General features: G+C 40.7%; 1 protein-coding gene across 3 annotated transcripts in view; it reads left to right on the top strand.

Moving 5' to 3' along the window:
- Window positions 1-18655, top strand: part of CLPX (caseinolytic mitochondrial matrix peptidase chaperone subunit X) — a 41365-nt gene that overhangs the window by 8744 nt on the left and 13966 nt on the right. For all 3 annotated transcript variants that reach the window (XR_010131009.1, XR_010131008.1, XM_031002409.3), the window contains exons 4-6: window positions 10518-10672; window positions 13109-13268; window positions 15130-15171. Coding sequence is in view for 1 of the 3 variants with exons in the window: in XM_031002409.3 (XP_030858269.1) it covers window positions 10518-10672; window positions 13109-13268; window positions 15130-15171 (357 nt within the window). In the remaining 2 variants the exon portion in view is untranslated. The remainder of the gene's footprint in view (window positions 1-10517; window positions 10673-13108; window positions 13269-15129; window positions 15172-18655) is intronic.

The following is an 18655-nucleotide window of genomic DNA, read 5'->3' as shown; positions in this document are numbered from 1 at the left end:
TAAAATTATACAGAGGCTGAAAATTGTTCAATTTATAGGTTCAGTGTCTTATATTTTAATCAAGAAATTTTCCTCCTTTTTTTTTCTTGAAAGAAACATTTCAACCTTTATAGACCTAAAGAATAATTTGTTGCCAGGCGTGGTGGCTTACGCCTGTAATCCCAGCACTATGGGAGGCTGAAGTAGGCAGATCACCAGAGGTGAGGCGTTCAAGACCAGCCTGGCCAACGTGGTGAAACCCCATCTCTACTAAAAATACAAAATTAGCTGGGCGTGGTGGCGGGCACCTGTAATCCCAACTACTCAGGAAGCCGAGGCAGGAGAATTGCTTGAACCTAGGAAGCGGAGGCTGCAGTGAGCCAAGATCACACCACTGCACTCTAGCCTGGGAAACAAGAGTGAAACTCCGTCTCCAAAAAAGAAAAAAAAAAAAAAGAATAATTTCTTAGAGTAGAAAAGGAAAGAAACTAATATTTAATAAATGCCAACATATATAGTTTTATTCTTGCACCCTTAATTTTGCCAGAACAAAGAGTATTCTCCTTTTTATAAATAAGCTGAGATTTAGCAAGTTTAAGTAACTCATTCAAGGTCACATAGCAGTGAAGATTTGCTATTCAGAAATTCCTATATCATACATTTCTACCATCTGGAGATACTTCAGGAGTAAACTAGCTCCTCTTGGGATTAAATTTATTTTCCTTCTATGCATTCTTTCCAAAACTTGCCAGGTTGTATTAGTCACTAAAGGTGACTGTTAAACTTAGAGATTCCCAAACTCCTTCCCTAGAGATTAAGATTCTGTAGATGTGGGATGGGGTCCTAGAATTTGTATGTTAGTAGTATATGTATATTATTAGTTAGACCAAGTGTGGAAACACTACTTTAGTGTAATCAATTCAAGGCTGAGGCCTGTTTGCTTTGAGAATTCTAATTGTGGGTGGTGATATGGGAGTAGAAAATGTAGAAGGAAAGAATGAAAAAAAGAGCACACACTTATGTGCAAAATTAATAGCAAATGTGTTGATTCAGACATCGCTAGGCTCAGAAAATATGCAGATGATCATGACACTGTCCCTGTCCTCTGTAACTATTTATAGGCCCTAGCAGTGCAGTGAGCCAGCCCCTCCTCCCTTAGTTTTGTGTACCCATAATAAAAGTCTTTTCAGAATGCATCCTTTTGAATCCTTCTGTGTCTGATCATTAAAAGTTGGGTCTTCATAGTCCTAAAGAGAGTTTTATTTGATCTCAGGTTACTAACAGGTTGAGCATCCATAGTCTGAAAATCTGGAATTCAAAATGCTCCGAAATCCTTTTGAGTGCGTCATGACGCTTAAAGGAAATGCTCCATTGGAGCATTTCAGATTTCAGATTTCATGTAGGGGTGCTTAACCAGTGTATTTCTGTGAATATTCCAAAACGTGAAAACATTTGAACTCTGAAACACTTCTGGTCCCATGCATTTTGGTTAAGGGATAACTCAGCCTGTTTTTTTGTTTGTTTTTTGTTTCTATTTTTTTTCTGAGGCAGAGTTTCACTGTTCTCACCCAGGCTGGAGTGCAGTGGTGCGATCTCGGCTCACTGCAACTTCTGCCACCTGGATTCAAGTGCCAGCCTCAGGTGCCTCAGCCGCAGCCTCCCAAGTAGCTGGGATTACAGGTGCCCACCACCATGCCAGGCTAATTTTTGTATTTTTAGTAGAGACAGGGTTTCACCTTGTTGGCCAGGCTGGTCTCGAATTCCTGACCTCAGGTGATTCACCTGCCTTGGCCTCCCAAAGTGCTGGCATTACAGGCGTGAGCCACTATGCCTGGCCTGCATTTTAAGTCTGCATTTATTTGGATACTAGTTTGTAAACATCTTTTTATATGCTTTTTGGTCAGTTGTAATTCTTTTGTGAATGGCCTGTTTAAGTAATTGTCTACTTTTTTGTAATTTTAATTATTTTTAATTACTTGAAGAATGCATATATAGATCCTCCTTTATGAGAAAAGAATAGACCCTGATAGATGAAGCTATAAAGTTCTATAACATATCTTCATTGAATGCGTGATTTTTTTAAAGTATAAATAGCATATTCATATTTTTGCAAATTGCTTGTTTTCAGTATGCAATGTTTTGAGAGCTGTGTATGTTAATGCAGTTGACTCCTGAACAGTGGGTTTGAATTGCTCAGGCCCACTTATACCTAGCTTTTATTCAACCAAACACATAACGGCCAGCATATATGAGGAGCTAACTTTTCATATGTGTGGGTTCCACAGGGCCGACTGCAGGACTTGAGTATGCATGGATTTGGTTATATGTGGGTGGTCCTAGAACTAGTCTCCTATGTGTGCCAAGGGACAGCTGTGCATGTGGGCCTAATCCTTTCCTTTTAAAAATTTATTTGAGATATCATCATTCGTATACCATGCAATTCATCTTCAGTGGTTTAAAAATATTTACCAAGTTGTGGCCCGGCACGGTGGCTTATGCCTGTAATCCCAGCACTTTGGGAGGCCGAGGTGGGCAGATCATGAGGTCAGGAGTTTGAGACCAGCCTGACCAACATGGTGAAACCCCATCTCTACTAAAAATACAAAAATTAGCCAGACTTGGTGGCACGTACCTGTAATCCCAGCTACTTGGGAGGCTGAGACAGGAGAATTGCTTGAACCCGGGAGGCGGAGGTTGCAGTGAGCCGAGATCACACCACTGCACTCCAGCCTGGGTGACAGAGCGAGACTCCGTCTCAAAAAAAAGAGGCCAGGCATGGTGGCTCACGCCTGTAATCCCAGCACTTTGGGAGGCCAAGGTGGGTGGATCACGAGGTCAGGAGATCGAGACCATCCTGGCTAACACGGTGAAACCCCGTCTCTAATAAAAATACAAAAAATTCGCCTGTGTGGTAGGGCACGCCTGTAGTCCCTACTACTCAGGAGGCTGAAGCAGGAGAATCTCTTGAACCCAGGAGGCAGAGGCAGCAGTGAGCCAGATCGCACCACTGCACTCCAGCCTGGGCGACAGAGCGAGACTTTGTCTCGTCTCAAAAGAAAAAAAAGATATTTACCAAGTTGAATGATCATCTCCACTATCTAATTCCAGAACATTTTTCATCACCCCAGAAAGAAACTCCATAGCCCTTAGTCACTCTCCACCCTCCTCCCCTCCTAGCCCTGTTAACTATTAACTACTTTCTCTATCAATGGATTTGTCTATTCTGGGTATCTCATACAATGGAATTATACGATATGTGGCATTTCACACCAGCCTTATTTTCTTTAGCATGTTTTTAAAGTTTATCCAGTTTGCAGCATATATCAGTATTTCATTGCTTTTTATGGCTGAATAATATTTCATTGTTTAGACATTCATCAGGTGATGGACATTTACATTGTTTCTACTTGTTGGCTGTTCTGAATAATGCTCCCGTGAACATCTGTGTACAAGTTTTTGTGTGGACATATGTTTCTAATTCTCTTGGGTATATGTTTAGGAGTGGAATTGCTGGGTTATGTGGTAACTTTGTTTAGTTTCTACAGAATTGCTAAACTGTTTTCCATAGCAGCTGTACCATTTTACAATCTGACCAGCAATATGAGGGTTCCAGTTTCTCCACATCCTTTTTACCACTTGTCTGTCTGTCTTTTTTTTTTTTTTTGAGACAGAGTTTCACTCTGTCACCAGGTTGGAGTGCAGTGGCACTATCTCGGCTCACTGCAACCTCCACCTCCCAGATTCAAGCAATTCTGTCTCAGCCTCCCAAGTAGCTGGGATTATAGGTGCCCACCACCACACCCAGCTGATTTTTGTACTTTTAGTAGAGACAAGATTTCACTATGTTGGTCAGGCTGATCTCGAACTCCTGACCTCAGGTGATCCTCCTGCCTCGGGCTCCCAGAATGCTGGGATTACAGGCATGAGCCACTGCGCCCAGCCTGTCTTTCTTTATTCATAGTGGATATGAAGTGGTATCTCATCATGGGCTTCTTTTGGTTTTATTTTGTTTTTAGAAACAGGGTCTTGCTCTGTCGCCCAGGCTACAATGCAGTGGCGCAATCATAGCTGACAGTAGCCTCACGTTCCTGGGTTCAAGTTGTCCTCCCACCTCAGCATCCTGAATAGCTGAGATACAGGCAAATGCCATCCTAGAGACAGGGTCTCATTTATGTTGCCCAGGCTGGTCCCGAACTCCTGGGCTCAAGTGATCCTCCTGCCTTGGCTTCCCAAAGTGCTGGGATTTTTGTGCTACCTCCTGGGACTCACTGTGGTTTTGATTTGCATTTCCCTAATGACTAATGATGTTAATCTTTTCTTAGGTTTATTGGCCATTTGTCTGTCTTCTTTGGAGATGTGTCAATTTAAATCCTTTGTCTTTCTTTTTTTTTTCCCCCCAGACGGAGTTTCGCTCTTATTGCCCAGACTGGAGTGCAGTGGCGTGATCGCGGCTCACTGCAACCTCCACCTCTCGGATTCAAGCAGTTCTCAGCCTCAGGCTCCTGAGTAGCTGGGATTACAGGCGCCTGACAACACGCCCGGCTAATTTTTTTGTATTTTTAGTAGAGATGGGGTTTCACCATCTTGGCCAAGCTGGTCTTGAACTCCTGACCTTGTGATCTGCCCACCTCAGCCTCCCAAACCAACAACATTTTATGTAAAGAAATATAGGATACTTGTAGTAGCTGTTTAAAGGAAAGAATTTATCTCCTGGTAACTTAACAAAATTAGATTTTTGCCCCTTGTTTTTTTTTTTTTTTTTTTTTTTGAGACGGAGTCTTGCTTTGTCGCCCAGGCTGGAGTGCAGTGGCACGATCTCGGCTCACTGCAAGCTCCACCTCCCGGGTTCACGCCATTCTCCTGCCTCAGCCTCCCGAGTAGCTGGGACTACAGGCGCCTGCCACCACGCCCGGCTAATTTTTTGTATTTTTAGTAGAGACGGGGTTTCACCGTGTTAGCCAGGATGGTCTCGATCTCCTGACCTCGTGATCCGCCCGCCTCGGCCTCCCAAAGTGCTGGGATTACAGGCGTGAGCCACCGCGCCCGGCCTTGCCCCTTGTTTTTGGAGTAAAAATGCATTGGCCAGGCATGGTGGTTCATGCCTGTAATCCCAGTAGTTTGGAAGGCCGAGGCGGGTGGATCACCTGAGGTTGGGAGTTTGAGACCAGCCTGACCAACATGGAGAAACCCCATCTCTACTAAAAATACAAAATTAGCTGGGTGTGGTGGCGCATGCTTGTAATCCCAGCTACTTGGGAGGCGGAGGTTGCAGTGAGCTGAGATCGCGCCATTGCACTCCAGCCTGGGCAACAAGAGTGAAACTCTGTCTCAAAAAACAAAACAAAACAAAAAAGTGCATTGCAATGCTTGTATTTTTTTTCCCAAAATAGCATTTTGATAAATAACATTGAATCCTTGAATTTAGGGATATGTTGAAAATATGTCAGTGTAAAATTGTGTTGCAAATATTCAAGTCAAATTTAAGCAACCTTTCAACAATAAGCAAAGAGGGATGTGATTTGTTGGTGTTTAATCGTTTTCCTTTTGACCTAATTTCCTTAGAGAAATATTTTGTACTTGTGCTCTCAGGCCAGATTTTCCTGTCACACTGCCTGAACTAGATCAGCGGCTTCTCTGCCCTTTAATCCTTGCCCTGTTTACCATCAATAACAATTGTAAACTAGTGCCTCATCATTATAAAGGCAGTAACTATCTTTCCCATTGATGGGAAGTGGTGATTATTTATTTAGGCTTGTGTTAGTCACAGATGCTTCAAATAGCTTGATCTTTTTCTTTAAGCATTTATACGTGATCAGCAAATAGGAAACATGGATGAAACCTCTTATTCCTTAAAATTTGCTAATAGAATTTATCCGAAATGTTTTTTTTTTTTTTTTGAGACTGAGTCTCGCTCTATTGCCCAGGCTGAAGTGCAGTGGTGTGATCCCAGCTCACTACAACCTCTGCTTTCCAGGTTCAAGCAATTCTCGTGCCTCAGCCTCCCCAGTTGCTAGGATTACAGGCACAAGACAACACGCCCGGCTAATTTGTATATTTTTAGTAATGACAGGGTTTCACTATGTTGGCTAGGTTGGTCTTGAACTCCTGACCTTAAGTGATCCACCTGCCTCAGCCTCCCAAAGTGCTAGGATTACAGGCGTTAGACACCTTGGCCGGCCCAGAATGTGTTTTTAATTAGTCTTGTGTTTAAGAACAGAAACATGGCCGGGCGCAGTGGCTCACGCCTGTAATCCCAGCACTTTGGGAGGCTGAGGTGGGTGTTTCATGAGGTCAGAAGATCGAGACCATCCTGGCCAACATGGTGAAACTCCATCTCTACTAAAAGTACAAAAATGAGCTGGGTGTGGTGGCATGCACCTGTAGTCCCAGCTACTCCAGAGGCTGAGGCAGGAGAATTGCTTGGACCCAGGAGGCAGAGGTTGCAGTGAGCCCAGATCGTGCCACTGCACTCCAGTCTGGGTGACAGAATGAGACTCCGTCTCAAAAAAAAAAAAAGAAGAACAGAAACACAAGAATTGATTGAATTGATAATGAAGTGGTTTTGTTTGTTTTTGAGACAGAGTTCTGTTGCCTAGGCTGGAGTATAGTGACGTGGTCTCGGCTCACTGCAACCTCCGCCTCCCAGGTAACCATCAAGGGATTCTCCTGCCTCAGCCTCTCAGGTAGCTGGGATTGCAGGCACCCGCCACCACACCTGGCTAATTTTTGTATTTTTAGTAAAGACAGGGTTTCGCCATGTTGGCCAGGGTGATCTCGAACTCCTGACCTCAGGTGATCCACCCGCCTCGGCCTCCCAAAGTGCTGGGATTACAGGCCTGAGCCACCACGCCCAGCCTAAAGTTGTTTTTTTAATATGGAATTGTCTACTTTTTTCATTTAGATTAGTTTGTAAAGACGTAGGTGTGCTTGCTAGTGCAGTGTTCCCTATAATCTGTGGATAGATATTTATATTTAAAATTTTCCCAAAGGAAAAAAAATTCCATGAAATTTTTTTTTTCTCTGCAGTTCTCTCTTTCTAGTTGGGTTACACAAAAATGTATTACTTAGACATACTAGCTTTGTATTTGCCACCTGTATCTATAAGAGATTCTCTACGAAATTGCTTTCTGAGGTCCCCGGTTACCATTAGTAGGGTTAGGCTGAGTTAAGCATGTATGTCCAAACCCAGCTACTTGGGAGGTGGGAGGATCCCTTGAGAACAGAAATTTGAGGCTAGCCTGGACAACATAGCAAGACACCAGCTCTTAAAAAAAAAAGTCGCTGGGTGCGGTGGCTCATGCCTGTAATCCCAGCACTTTGGGAGGCTGAGGCAGGCGGATCACCTGAGGTCAGGAATTTGAGACCAGCCTGACCAACATGGTCAAACCCCATCTCTACTAAAAAATACAAAATTAGCCAGGCGTGGTGATACATGCCTGTAATCCCAGCTACTTCGGAGGCTGAGGCAAGAGAATTGCTTGAACCCTGGAGGCGAGGCGAAGGTTGCAGTAAGCCGAGATTGCACCATTGCACGCTAGTCTGGGCAACAAGAGCGAAACTCTGTCTCAAAAAAAAAAAAGTAAATATATCCATATATCTACATCCTATAACCATGTGTTGTTTTATGTTTATTTGTTTTGTTTATAATAAGAGGGCACGATGGGCACCATCTCGGCTCACTGCAACCTCTGCCTCCCAGGTTCAAGCAGTTCTCCTGCCTCAGCCTGCTGAGTAGCTGGGTTTACAGGTAGTTACCATGCCCGGCTAGTTTTTGTACTTTTAGTAGAGACACGGTTTCACCATGTTGGCCAAGCTGGTCTTGAACTCCTAAGCTCAAGTGATCCACCCGTCTTGGCCTTCCAAAGTGCTGGGTTTACAGGTGTGAGCCACTGTGTCCTGCCAACATCCTATAACCATGTTTTGAAAAGAAAGAGTAGGCTGGCCTCAGTGGGTCACACCTGTAATCCCAAGCACTTTGGGAGGCCAAGGTGGGAGGGTTACTCGAGTCCAGGAGTTTGAGACCCGCCTGGGCAACATCATGAGACCCTGTCTCTACAGAAGATTTTTAAAAGTAGGCAGGCATCGGCCGGGCGCAGTGGCTCATGCCTGTAATCCTAGCACTTTGGGAGGCTGAGGCGGGCAGATCACGAGGTCAGGAGATCGAGAGTCGCCTGTAGTCCCAGCTACTCGGGAGGCTAAGGCAGGAGAATGGCGTGAACCTGGGAGGCGGAGCTTGCAGTGAGGCGAGATTGTACTACTGCACTCTAGCCTGGGCGACAGAGCAAGACTCCATCTCAAAAAAAAAAAAAAGTAGGCAGGCGTGGTGGCGTGTGCCTGTAGTCCTGTATACTCAGGGAGGCTGAGGTGGGAGGATTGCTTGAGCTTAGGAGGTCAAGACTGCAGTGAGTAGTGATCACGCCACTGCACTTCAGCCTGGGCAACAGAGCGATACCCTGTCTCAAAAAAAAAAAAGAGAAAAGAAAAATAAATCACCTTTAACATAGGATATACTGTAGCTGATCCATTGGAATTGAGAAATCCTTATAAATGTATTCATCCACTGTGTATCCACAAAGTTTTTTTTTTTAATTATACTTTAAGTTCTAGGGTACACATGCACAACATGCAGGTTTGTTACATAGGTATATATGTGCCATGTTGGTGTGCTGCCCCGGTTAACTCATCATTTACATTAGGTATATCTCCTAATGCTATTCCTCCCCCCTCCCCCCACCCCATGACAGGCCCTGGTGTGTGATGTTCCCCACCCTGTGTCCAGGTGTTCTCATTGTTCAGTTCCCATCTATGAGTGAGAACATGCGGTGTTTGGTTTTCTGTCCTTGCGATAGTTTGCTCAGAATGATGGTTTCTAGCTTCATCCATGTCCCTACAAAGGACATGAACTCATCACTGTGTATCCACAATTTTTTTTTTTTTTTTTTTTTTGAGACAGAGTCTCACTTTGTCGCCCAGGCTGGAGTGCAGTGGTGCAGTCTCAGCTCACTGCAAGCTCCACCTCCCGGGTTCATACCATTCTCCTGCCTCAGCCTCTCCCGAGCAGCTGGGACTACAGGCTCCCACCACCACACCCAGCTAATTTTTGTATTTTTAGTAGAGACAGGGTTTTACCGTGTTAGCCAGGTCTCGATCTCCTGACCTCGTGATCCGTCCCCCTCGGCCTCCCAAAGTTCTGGGATTACAGGCGTGAGTCACCGTGCCTGGCCAAAAATTTTTACAAGAAAAAAGAGACTCTTTTTATCCTCACTTTAAACTACCTTTGTATTGCTTTCAAAGTCTGCATGATTATCTTTAAATCCAATCAGTATGACTGAGAAAGCAGTATTTTGTTAGTTTCTTAGTGGTTTTTTGATCAGAGAAATAGGAACTAGTGGAGTAAAGATAAAATAAGAAAGATATGAAATAATTATTTTTTTTTTTTCTGAGATGGAATCTTGCTCTATCTCCCAGGCTGGAGTGCAATGGCGCAATCTCAGCTCACTGCAACCTCCACCTCCTGGGTTCAAGCGATTCTCCTGCCTCAGCCTCCCGAGTAGCTGGGATTACAGGTGTCTGCCACCACACCCAGCTAATTTTTGTATTTTTTTTTTTTTTTTAGTAGAGACGGGGTTTCATCATGTTGGCCAGGCTGGTTTCTAACTCCTGACCTCAGGTGATCCACCTGCCTCAGTCTCCCAAAGTGCTGGGATTACAGGCATGAGCCAACACGCCCGAAAAATGCTCATGGGTTTAAGAGAATGTAAAGAATATACATTTTTTACATTTTTAGGAATTAAAATAGATTTATCTCTTTCAACTTTTGTATATGTTTGACATTTTTTATAATACTGGAAAAATATATGAATCTTGTATTTTACTTTTTTAGTTTGTTCATTCAAGTATTTCAATAAAATAGATGATTACTCCATATTCTCAAAGAGGTTTTAAATCTTTTTTAGTGGGCCGGGTGCGGTGGCTCACGCCTGTAAATCCCAGCACTTTGGGAGGCGGAGACGGGCAGATAACAAGGTGAAGAGATCAATATAGTGCCCAATATAGTGAAATCCTGTCTCTTCTAAAAATACAAAAATTAGCTGGGCATGGTGGTGCACCCCTGTAATCCCAGCTACTCGGGAGGCTGAGGCAGGAGAATTGCTTGAACCCAGGAGGCAGAGGTTGCAGTGAGCCAAGATCACACCACTGCACTCCAGCCTGGCAACAGAGCGAGACTCCGTCTCCAAAAGAAAAAAAAAATCTTTTTTAGTGAATGGAAAGTTGGAAAAATTTCACCCAATCTTTTCTTTTAAAGAAGTATATCACAAAATGAAAGGACCTAATAGAAATGAGCAAAAGGTAGTTGACTGATGTATCTTTGTAGTATACTTGGTATATAAATGAGGCTGTTTGTGTAGCAAGTAGATTGAACAGCAAGTCTACTTTTTGTCAGGTGCGTAGCTTTCGTTTACAGTGGAGTCTTTAAGGTTAAACACTATTGGAATTATGTTTTATTTCCCTCTACTTACGTCTGTTTTCTTTTACAGCATCCACGCGTTTTGTCAAGTGTGAAAAGTGTCATCATTTTTTTGTTGTGCTATCTGAAGCAGACTCAAAGAAAAGCATAATTAAAGAACCTGAATCAGCAGCAGAAGCTGTAAAATTGGCATTCCAACAGAAACCACCACCTCCCCCTAAGAAGGTATAAGTCTTAAGCTCAGTCTTACAAGTATTTTATCTTGAAAACATTCCATTGCTTCCCTCTCCCAAGTTTACATTGAATCCTAATACTAGTATATAAACAAGTATTATAGGTTCATAATATGGACCATATGTGGCTAAATTGTTATTGCCTTTTGGAATTTAAATATGGGGTCTGTTGCTTTTTCCCATGTTATGATTACTGTATTCAGTAGCAGTGAAATATAGCTAGATAATTATTAAAATGTTAACTTGTTAATACCAAGTTAATCTGAAATAATATCTACAATAGAGCAAGCAACTTTTGATTTATTTTTGTTCATATGGACCCTTAAATAACACCAGCCTAGGCTGGTCCACTTGACTAGCCTTAAAAAAAAAAAAGCCTGTAATTATCTCCGTTAAATTGGTCTATTTTATGGTAAAACAGCCTTCAGTCTAATAATGTAAGTGAGTAGTTTTTTCATAGCCAGTGTGCCGGGCTGCTCCGTATAGCACTGTGGCTTTGGTAGTGTGGACTCTTTAGAAGTCTCAGGCCGAGTATGATTTGGTCCTGTGAGATGTAACAGAATGTACCACCAGCTCCATTGGGTATTTGGTGTGTGCTTTTTGAGAACTGGGAACCCTTGTACCCTGGCTATGTGCCTTCTGTTCTGGCTGTGTCTCAGATGTTTGCACACTTAGATTATTTCTCACTGCCTCAGTGTATCTTTCTTCTACTGTGTTTAGATATCAGTGCATTTGTCTCTACTTCCAAATGTGCTGTGACAGATTTAATGTCATTGGTATAATTTGTAAGGAATGAAGATGTTTAAAACTATAATAAAATGTATATGGTCAACAACTAAAGAATTTGTCATTAAAAATGGAAAATATATTGGGCTTTATATTCTCTACGAATTTGTGTAGACTTTAGACATGTGAGTTAAAATTCCAGGCAGTTTGGCCGGGTGCGGTAGTTCACGCCTGTAATCCCAGCACTTTGTGAGGCCGAGGTGGGCGGATCATGAGGTCAGGAGATCGAGACCATCCTGGCTAACATGGTGAAACCCCGTCTCTACTAAAAAAATACAAAAAATTAGCCTGGCGTGGTGGCGGGCGCCTGTAGTCCCGGCTACTCGGGAGGCTGAGGCAGGAGAATGGCGTGAACCCGGGAGGCGGAGCTTGCAGTGATCCAAGATCACGCCACTGCATTCCAGCCTGGGTGAAAGAGCGAGACTCTGTCTCAAAAAAAAAAAAAAAAAAAAAAAAAAAATCCAGGCAGTTTAACTATTTTCAGGAGTTTTCGAATTATTTATTTTTTAATCAGGGTTTCACTCTGTTGCCCAGGCTGGAGTGCAGTGGCACACTCATGGTTCACTGCAGCCTTAACCTCCCTGGGCTCAAGTGATCCTCCCACTTCAGCCTCCACGGTAGCTGGGACTGCAGGTGTCTACCACCATGCCCAGCTAATTTCTGTAGAGACAGGGTTTTGCCATGTTGTCCAGGCTGGTCTGCACCTCCTGGGCTCAAGTGATCCATCCGCCTCAGCCTCCCAAAGTGCAGGGATTACAGCCATGAGCCACCATGCACGGCAGGAGTTGGTGAATATTAATTCACCAACCATTTCATTTCTATTCACTAAAAACTTAAAAAATTTACCCCAGGTTCCAAGCTGTTGGCAATAACCAACTGTAGAATAGAGATTAGCTACTATTAAGAATAAAGTTTTTAGGGCTGAGCTTGGTGGCTCATGCCTGTAATCCCAGCACTTTGGGAAGCCAAAGCAGGAAGATTGCTTGAGCCCCAGGAGTTCAAGACCAGCCTTGGCGACACAGTGAGACCCTGTATCAAAAAAAGAAAAAAATATATTTTTAGAAAATAAAAAAAAATAAGAATACAGTTTTTAGAGTCTCAGATAAATGAGTAGCTTTAAAGTTAATGTCTGAGAAAAAATTAAATGTATTGAAACACATAGATACTGATAGTATAATGGCTTTTGATTATGTAATGCCTGTTTCTGAAAAGAGTAGTTTTATAATGTTATCTTTGTGAAGAATATTATTCATTTGATTGACAGGTATGGATTTATTTTAATGATTTACATTAATGTTGATACTTTTAGACCATGGTGGCATGTGTATGTATTCTAAGTTACTTTAAATTTAATTTGTTATCAAAAAATATTGATAGCATTGTTTATAGAATAGAAATTAGCACAACACTAGTAGAGTACAGTGATACTTTGTTAAGCTAGAGAACAAATGAATTGTGTTTTTGTTCATTTAGTGTTCAGGGCCTCTGAATCATTGCTATATAATGTATTGTCATTTTGTTTTTAATGAGAGTCTTTGTTCAGATTTAAAACTGTAAGCAAATATGCTTAGTATATAACTTTTTAATGTGTGTGCTCTTATAATAGCTCATATTAAATTATTCATACCTAATCATTTTTCAGATTTATAACTACCTCGACAAGTATGTTGTTGGCCAGTCATTTGCTAAGAAGGTGCTTTCAGTTGCTGTGTACAATCATTATAAGAGAATATATAATAATATCCCAGCTAATCTGAGACAGCAAGCAGAGGTTGAGAAGCAGACATCATTAACACCAAGAGGTAGCGTTTTTGATAATTGACCTAAATAGAGATTGCTATGCTTAAAAGTAATCTTTATTTGTAACTCACTTTCTTCTTAAAATGTTTTTTATATAGTGTGGCATTTTTCAAAGTGCAGGTTATTCCCCATTAGTGTGTTATGAAATCATTTGCCAACAGCATTTTTAAAAAATTTGATAGATGTGAATAGAAAATAACAGAATACATTAACTTACAGTTAAGGTAAATATTATTTCTTAGGCCTGGCATGGTGGCTTATGCCGGTAATCCCAGCACGTTTGGAGGCCGAGGCGGGGGGATCACTTGAGGTCAGGAGTTCGAGACCTGCCTGGCCAGCATGGGAAACTCTGTCTCTACTAAAAATACAAAAATTAGCCAGGTGGGGTGGCACATGGCTGTAGTCCCGGCTACTTGGGAGGCTGAGGCAGGAGAATCGCTTGAACCTGGGAGGCAGAGGTTGCAGTGAGCCGAGATCATGTCACCACACTCCAGCCTGGGCAGCAAGACTCCATCTCCAAAAAAAAACACAAAACAAAACCAACTTAACGTTTTCAGTTATATGTGCATGGCTTCTGAGTCACAAAGAAAAATATACTACTTATTGAGGGTCTTAGTAAAAAATGTTTGTAAGCCACTGGGGTAGAGATTGAGACATCATTTTTGAATTATAGATTTCACCACAACTAGTTCCCCATGAATGGATCTTGGCAATGCTCTGTACAACTCAGTTCTCTTGGGTTCAGGATACAGAATTTCATTTGCCTGTGTCGGAGATATGTGGAGATAATAACTTAATATATCCAGCACTCGGCTTTCTTTGGGCCCTAGCTACAGAGTGTGAGGGCAAATTTGTAAGTGATTCAAAGTACAATTTCTATTAAGGATAGATTCTAATATACCAGTATACTGTATAATCTCAATTTACTATGGACAATAATGTATATTAATAGAATGATTTATTAAAAACAATTATGAATAGAGTAAATATGAATATTTAATTTTTTGTTTTGTTGGCCAGACAGCCCCAATTTCTGATTTAGGCCTATGTTCCATCATTTTAGATTCTTTTAGTTATCACTGTACAGTGTGAAGGAGTTCTGCTAAGTACTTAAATTTATAAGTCTACATTATCTTTGATTGCCTTTAGTAGCAACTAAATGTATAATTTATTTCAATGAAGACACGTTCACTTGCTGAACTTACATAACTGCAAAATAGTTATGTGATGGTATCAGTTATTTTTAGAAAGTATAAGTCATAACTAACGGAAGACTTGGAACCTTTTTTTTTTTTTCAAGACAAGGTCTCGCTCTGTCACCCAGGCTGGATTGCGACTCACTGCAGCCTCAACTTCCCAGGCTCCAGTGATCCTCCCACCTCAGTCTCCCAAGCAATCCGCCTGCCTCAGCCTCCCAAAGTGCTGGGATTAATAGGCGTGAACTCTTGCTCCTGGCCTGAAATCTTCATTTTTATAAGGTCCAAATAGCACTGATAGTTATGGAGCAAAACTTTTTTGTTTTCTTTGGTAATAAATAAATATTTAAGCTATTCTAAGTGCTGGAGGAGCAAATGGTTATAATATTTATAGCATGAGGGGCTTAAACTCTTATTAAAGACATGTTATTATACCCTTACAATAGATATCAATTATATATTTGACAAATGTGAATATTAGCAACTGGACAGCCATCTTTATGCATGGTTTTGTTTTAATATAGAAAAGATATAGCATATATGAAAAGCTGAAAAATGTTAGTGAACAAATCCTTTAAATATATTTGAAAGAGGACAGGAGGTGGGATACTCATTGTTTGTTCCCCCAAGGTAAACAAATATGTAATATTTTCATCCTCTTTCTTAGAGTTAGAAATAAGAAGACGGGAGGATGAGTACAGATTTACAAGTAAGTGACTTCAGGTCCTCCTCTGTAATCATTCTTCCTTTTGACATTTATTTCAGTGAAGTGTTTCAGCAGTAACAGTGATAGACATGTATGTATTTGCTTGTGTATTACCAAGAAAGATACGTATTATCTAAATGTGTTTATCATACATGGTATATATAACTTTGGAATAGTTTTTCATAGCTAATTTGTGTCGTTTCCATATGTTGGGTTATTTGTTATTTTTTCTATCAAACTACAATTAGAGTTGGCCTGCTTCTTGTGGGTCACAGGAATTTGGGGGAGGCAGATTATTTTCTAGCTACTCTTTGCCAGAAAGCACACTGTTTTTTGTTTTTTGTTTTTGTATTTATGAAACTTACAGTCTTACAAATTATAAGTCTTAATTCACTGTTTCCATCCCCGGATTGCCCCTACAAGCATCAGATGGTCCAATGGAGGGTGTGGAAGGACTTGATAGACCAAGGAGAGTGGCCTTTCTGTTGTGTTCCACCTATTCCTTTGGAGGTGGATATAGTTAGTTGCTGCATTGAGGGTGGAGGTTCCAGGGGTGTCATAGAAAGATTCACATGGCCTTTTGTTTTAGTAATTGAAATAAAGAAAATTAGCTAAGTTTGATGTTTTTACATTTGCCTTTGAACCAAGTAGTAGTATATATCCACTATTTGAAGTGTACTATATATAGGATGAGCCATGAGAATATAACTTGTGTACCAACTTGGGCATGACATTTATCACATGTAATAAAATTACATTATCCCCAGTTATTTTTAAATTTATAGAAATACTGATTATACCATGCGTGGTAAAATTAAGAAATACAGTAGTGCAATAGAATTAGATTGTATATAAGAATGTAAGATCTAAATAATAACCTTTAGGTATATATGTAATTTATTTCATAATGAAAAAATATATTCAGATATGCAGTCAATACCATACTCATAAATTGTGTTGACAGCTAAACTATACTAAATTAGTAAAGAAAGTCTGTAGTGCATATTTTGAAAGACATGTCATGTAATATATGTAGTGATTTAATGTTATTTAAATGTTAAGTAACAGTATTTAAGAACTTATGTAAAAGATTGACTTAGAAACAAATATTTCAAAAGCTTAAATTTATTGTCATGTGCAGTTTTGTTGTGTTTTACATGGGATTTTAAGTTCTAAAGTTAGGTTGTTAACTAACACTGGCCGGGGGTGTTAGACCCTAACACTGGTCTAGGGTTTTAGACCAAAATCATGTACAATAAGATTAATTCTTGTAAGTCCCTTTGGAAGTCAAATTTTAGAGACCAACATACAGCTTTTAGGAAGACTGACACAATTGGCTTTTTTTCTCCATCTTTGGAATATAATGTTGTTTTTTAAGTTGAGCACCAGATGAAATACTTTGTTTGCGTTTAAGGGCTGTGTTGTGTGAATAATTAAACACTAGGGAAATGGTAATAATAATACCAGATTCTTCTGTAACACTTATAAAACTATCTGCCAGGTATTGTTCTAAGTGTTTTGCATATATTCATTTAATCTCCCGTAAACCCATGAGACAGAAACTATTATTTTTATCTCCATTTTAGAAGTAAGAAAACTGAAACACAGAAATTTTAAGTAATTTGTCTGTGGCCACACAGCTGGTGAGCTCTGTGCAGCTAACTACTACACTAGCCTGCTTGCTCATGGTCCTCATTTTAGAGAGCTGTGCTTACACAGTGAGAGATGCACAAACAGGGACTAACTGAAAGAATCGGAGAGTTGTCTCAAGTTTGTTCTAAGGCATATACTCATAAAATGGGATGATAGATATCATCTGTATCATTTAAATTATTTCTTTTTTAAACTTAAATCATTAAATAAGTTAAATACATAGATTATGTGGTTCCACTGTAATTAATAGGCCCCTTGCAATTTTGTTCATTTATTCATCTAAATCGTGTGTGTGTGTGTGTGTGTGTGTGTGTGTGTGTGTTTGTGAGAGAGAGAGAGAGAGAGAGAATGAGAGAGAGAGAGAGAATGAGTGAATGACAAGCACCTGCTGGCCTTGCTGATCTGAAGCTACATCTAAATCATTTTTTCCCTTTGGGCAGAGCTAAACTTAACCCAAGCCCCTTCCTATGGTATCACAATCCCTAACCAGATTTTGCTGAAATTTTAAAAAGTACTTTGCTAGTGACAATTTAACTAACCTCATACAGCAGACTGAGTTTTCTTGGCTGATGTGGATTATAATGAGGCACAACATTGTGAATTATTCACTAATTATTAACCCTCAAAGGTAGCACAATTTAATCCAGATGTTTATGGAATGCTTATTGTTTTTGATGAATAGAATAACCCTTTACCTTAAGTATGAAGATAGTTTGAAAGTGACAGCCAGATGGAATAGGACCATGATAATAGATATGTCTGCCGAACTATTATTCTATCAGTTTAGTTAAAATAATCATTGGAAAGTCTGATTTTCTGAATCAATTTCTTAGAAAATAAAATTTAGGCCAGGCGCGGTGTCTCATGCCTGTAATCCCAGTACTTGGGGAGGCTGAGGCGGGTGGATCACCTGAAGTCAGCAGTTCAAGACCAGCCTGGGCAACATGGCAAAACCCCGTCTCTACTAATAATACAAAAATTAGCCAGGTGTGGTGGCGTGTGCCTGTAATCCCAACTACTCGGGAGGCTGAGGCAGGAGAATCACTTGAACCCAGGAGGCAGAGGTTGCAGTGAGCTGAGATTGCACCACTGCACTCCAGCCTGGACAACAGAGAGAGAGACTCTGTCTCAAAAAAAAAAAAAAAGAAAAGAAAAGAAAATGTAAAAATAAATTCAGGAAATATAAACAAGTATGTTATGATAACAGGTACTCAAATGCTAAGAACCAAGAACAATCTGAATATTTACAAATCTGGATAATCTTTCCTTCAGCCAAGAGAAAGTGAGAATAAAGATTTATTTATTTCATTTTTATTTTGTTTTGTTTTATTTTATTTTAATTTTATTTTTTTGAGACAGAGTCTTACTCTGTTGCCCAGGCTGGAGTGCAGTGGCGTGATCTTGGCTCATTGCAACCCCCGCCTCCCGGGTTCAAGCACTTCTCCTGCCTCGGCCTCCCAAGTAGCTGGGACTATAGGCGCGTGCCACCACATCTGGCTAATTTTTTATTTTTAGTAGAGATGGGGTTTCACCGTGTTGGCCAGGCTGTTCTCAAACTCCTGACCTCAGGTTATCCACCGGCCTTGGCCCCCCAAAGTGCTGGGATTATAGGCATGAGCCACCATGCCTAGCCTAAAGATATATTTTTGTAGGAATCTGGCTGATAAACTGATAACCTCACTAGCAATGTCAGTCCCATCTAGTCATTAGCAATGTCAGTCACATCTAGTTAAGTGTTATGTCTCTAATAAAGGAACTAGAAAGATCCAGTACAGGTCCAATAAAATTAGAGATTTAGATAGGGCCAGAGATAGTAAGGTGTATCATATTTGGT

Source organism: Gorilla gorilla, chromosome 16 (genome assembly GCF_029281585.2).
Source record: "Gorilla gorilla gorilla isolate KB3781 chromosome 16, NHGRI_mGorGor1-v2.1_pri, whole genome shotgun sequence".
Lineage (NCBI taxonomy): Eukaryota > Metazoa > Chordata > Mammalia > Primates > Hominidae > Gorilla > Gorilla gorilla.
The sequence above is the reverse complement of the archived record's forward strand: the minus strand, read 5'-3'. Positions and strand labels throughout refer to the sequence as shown.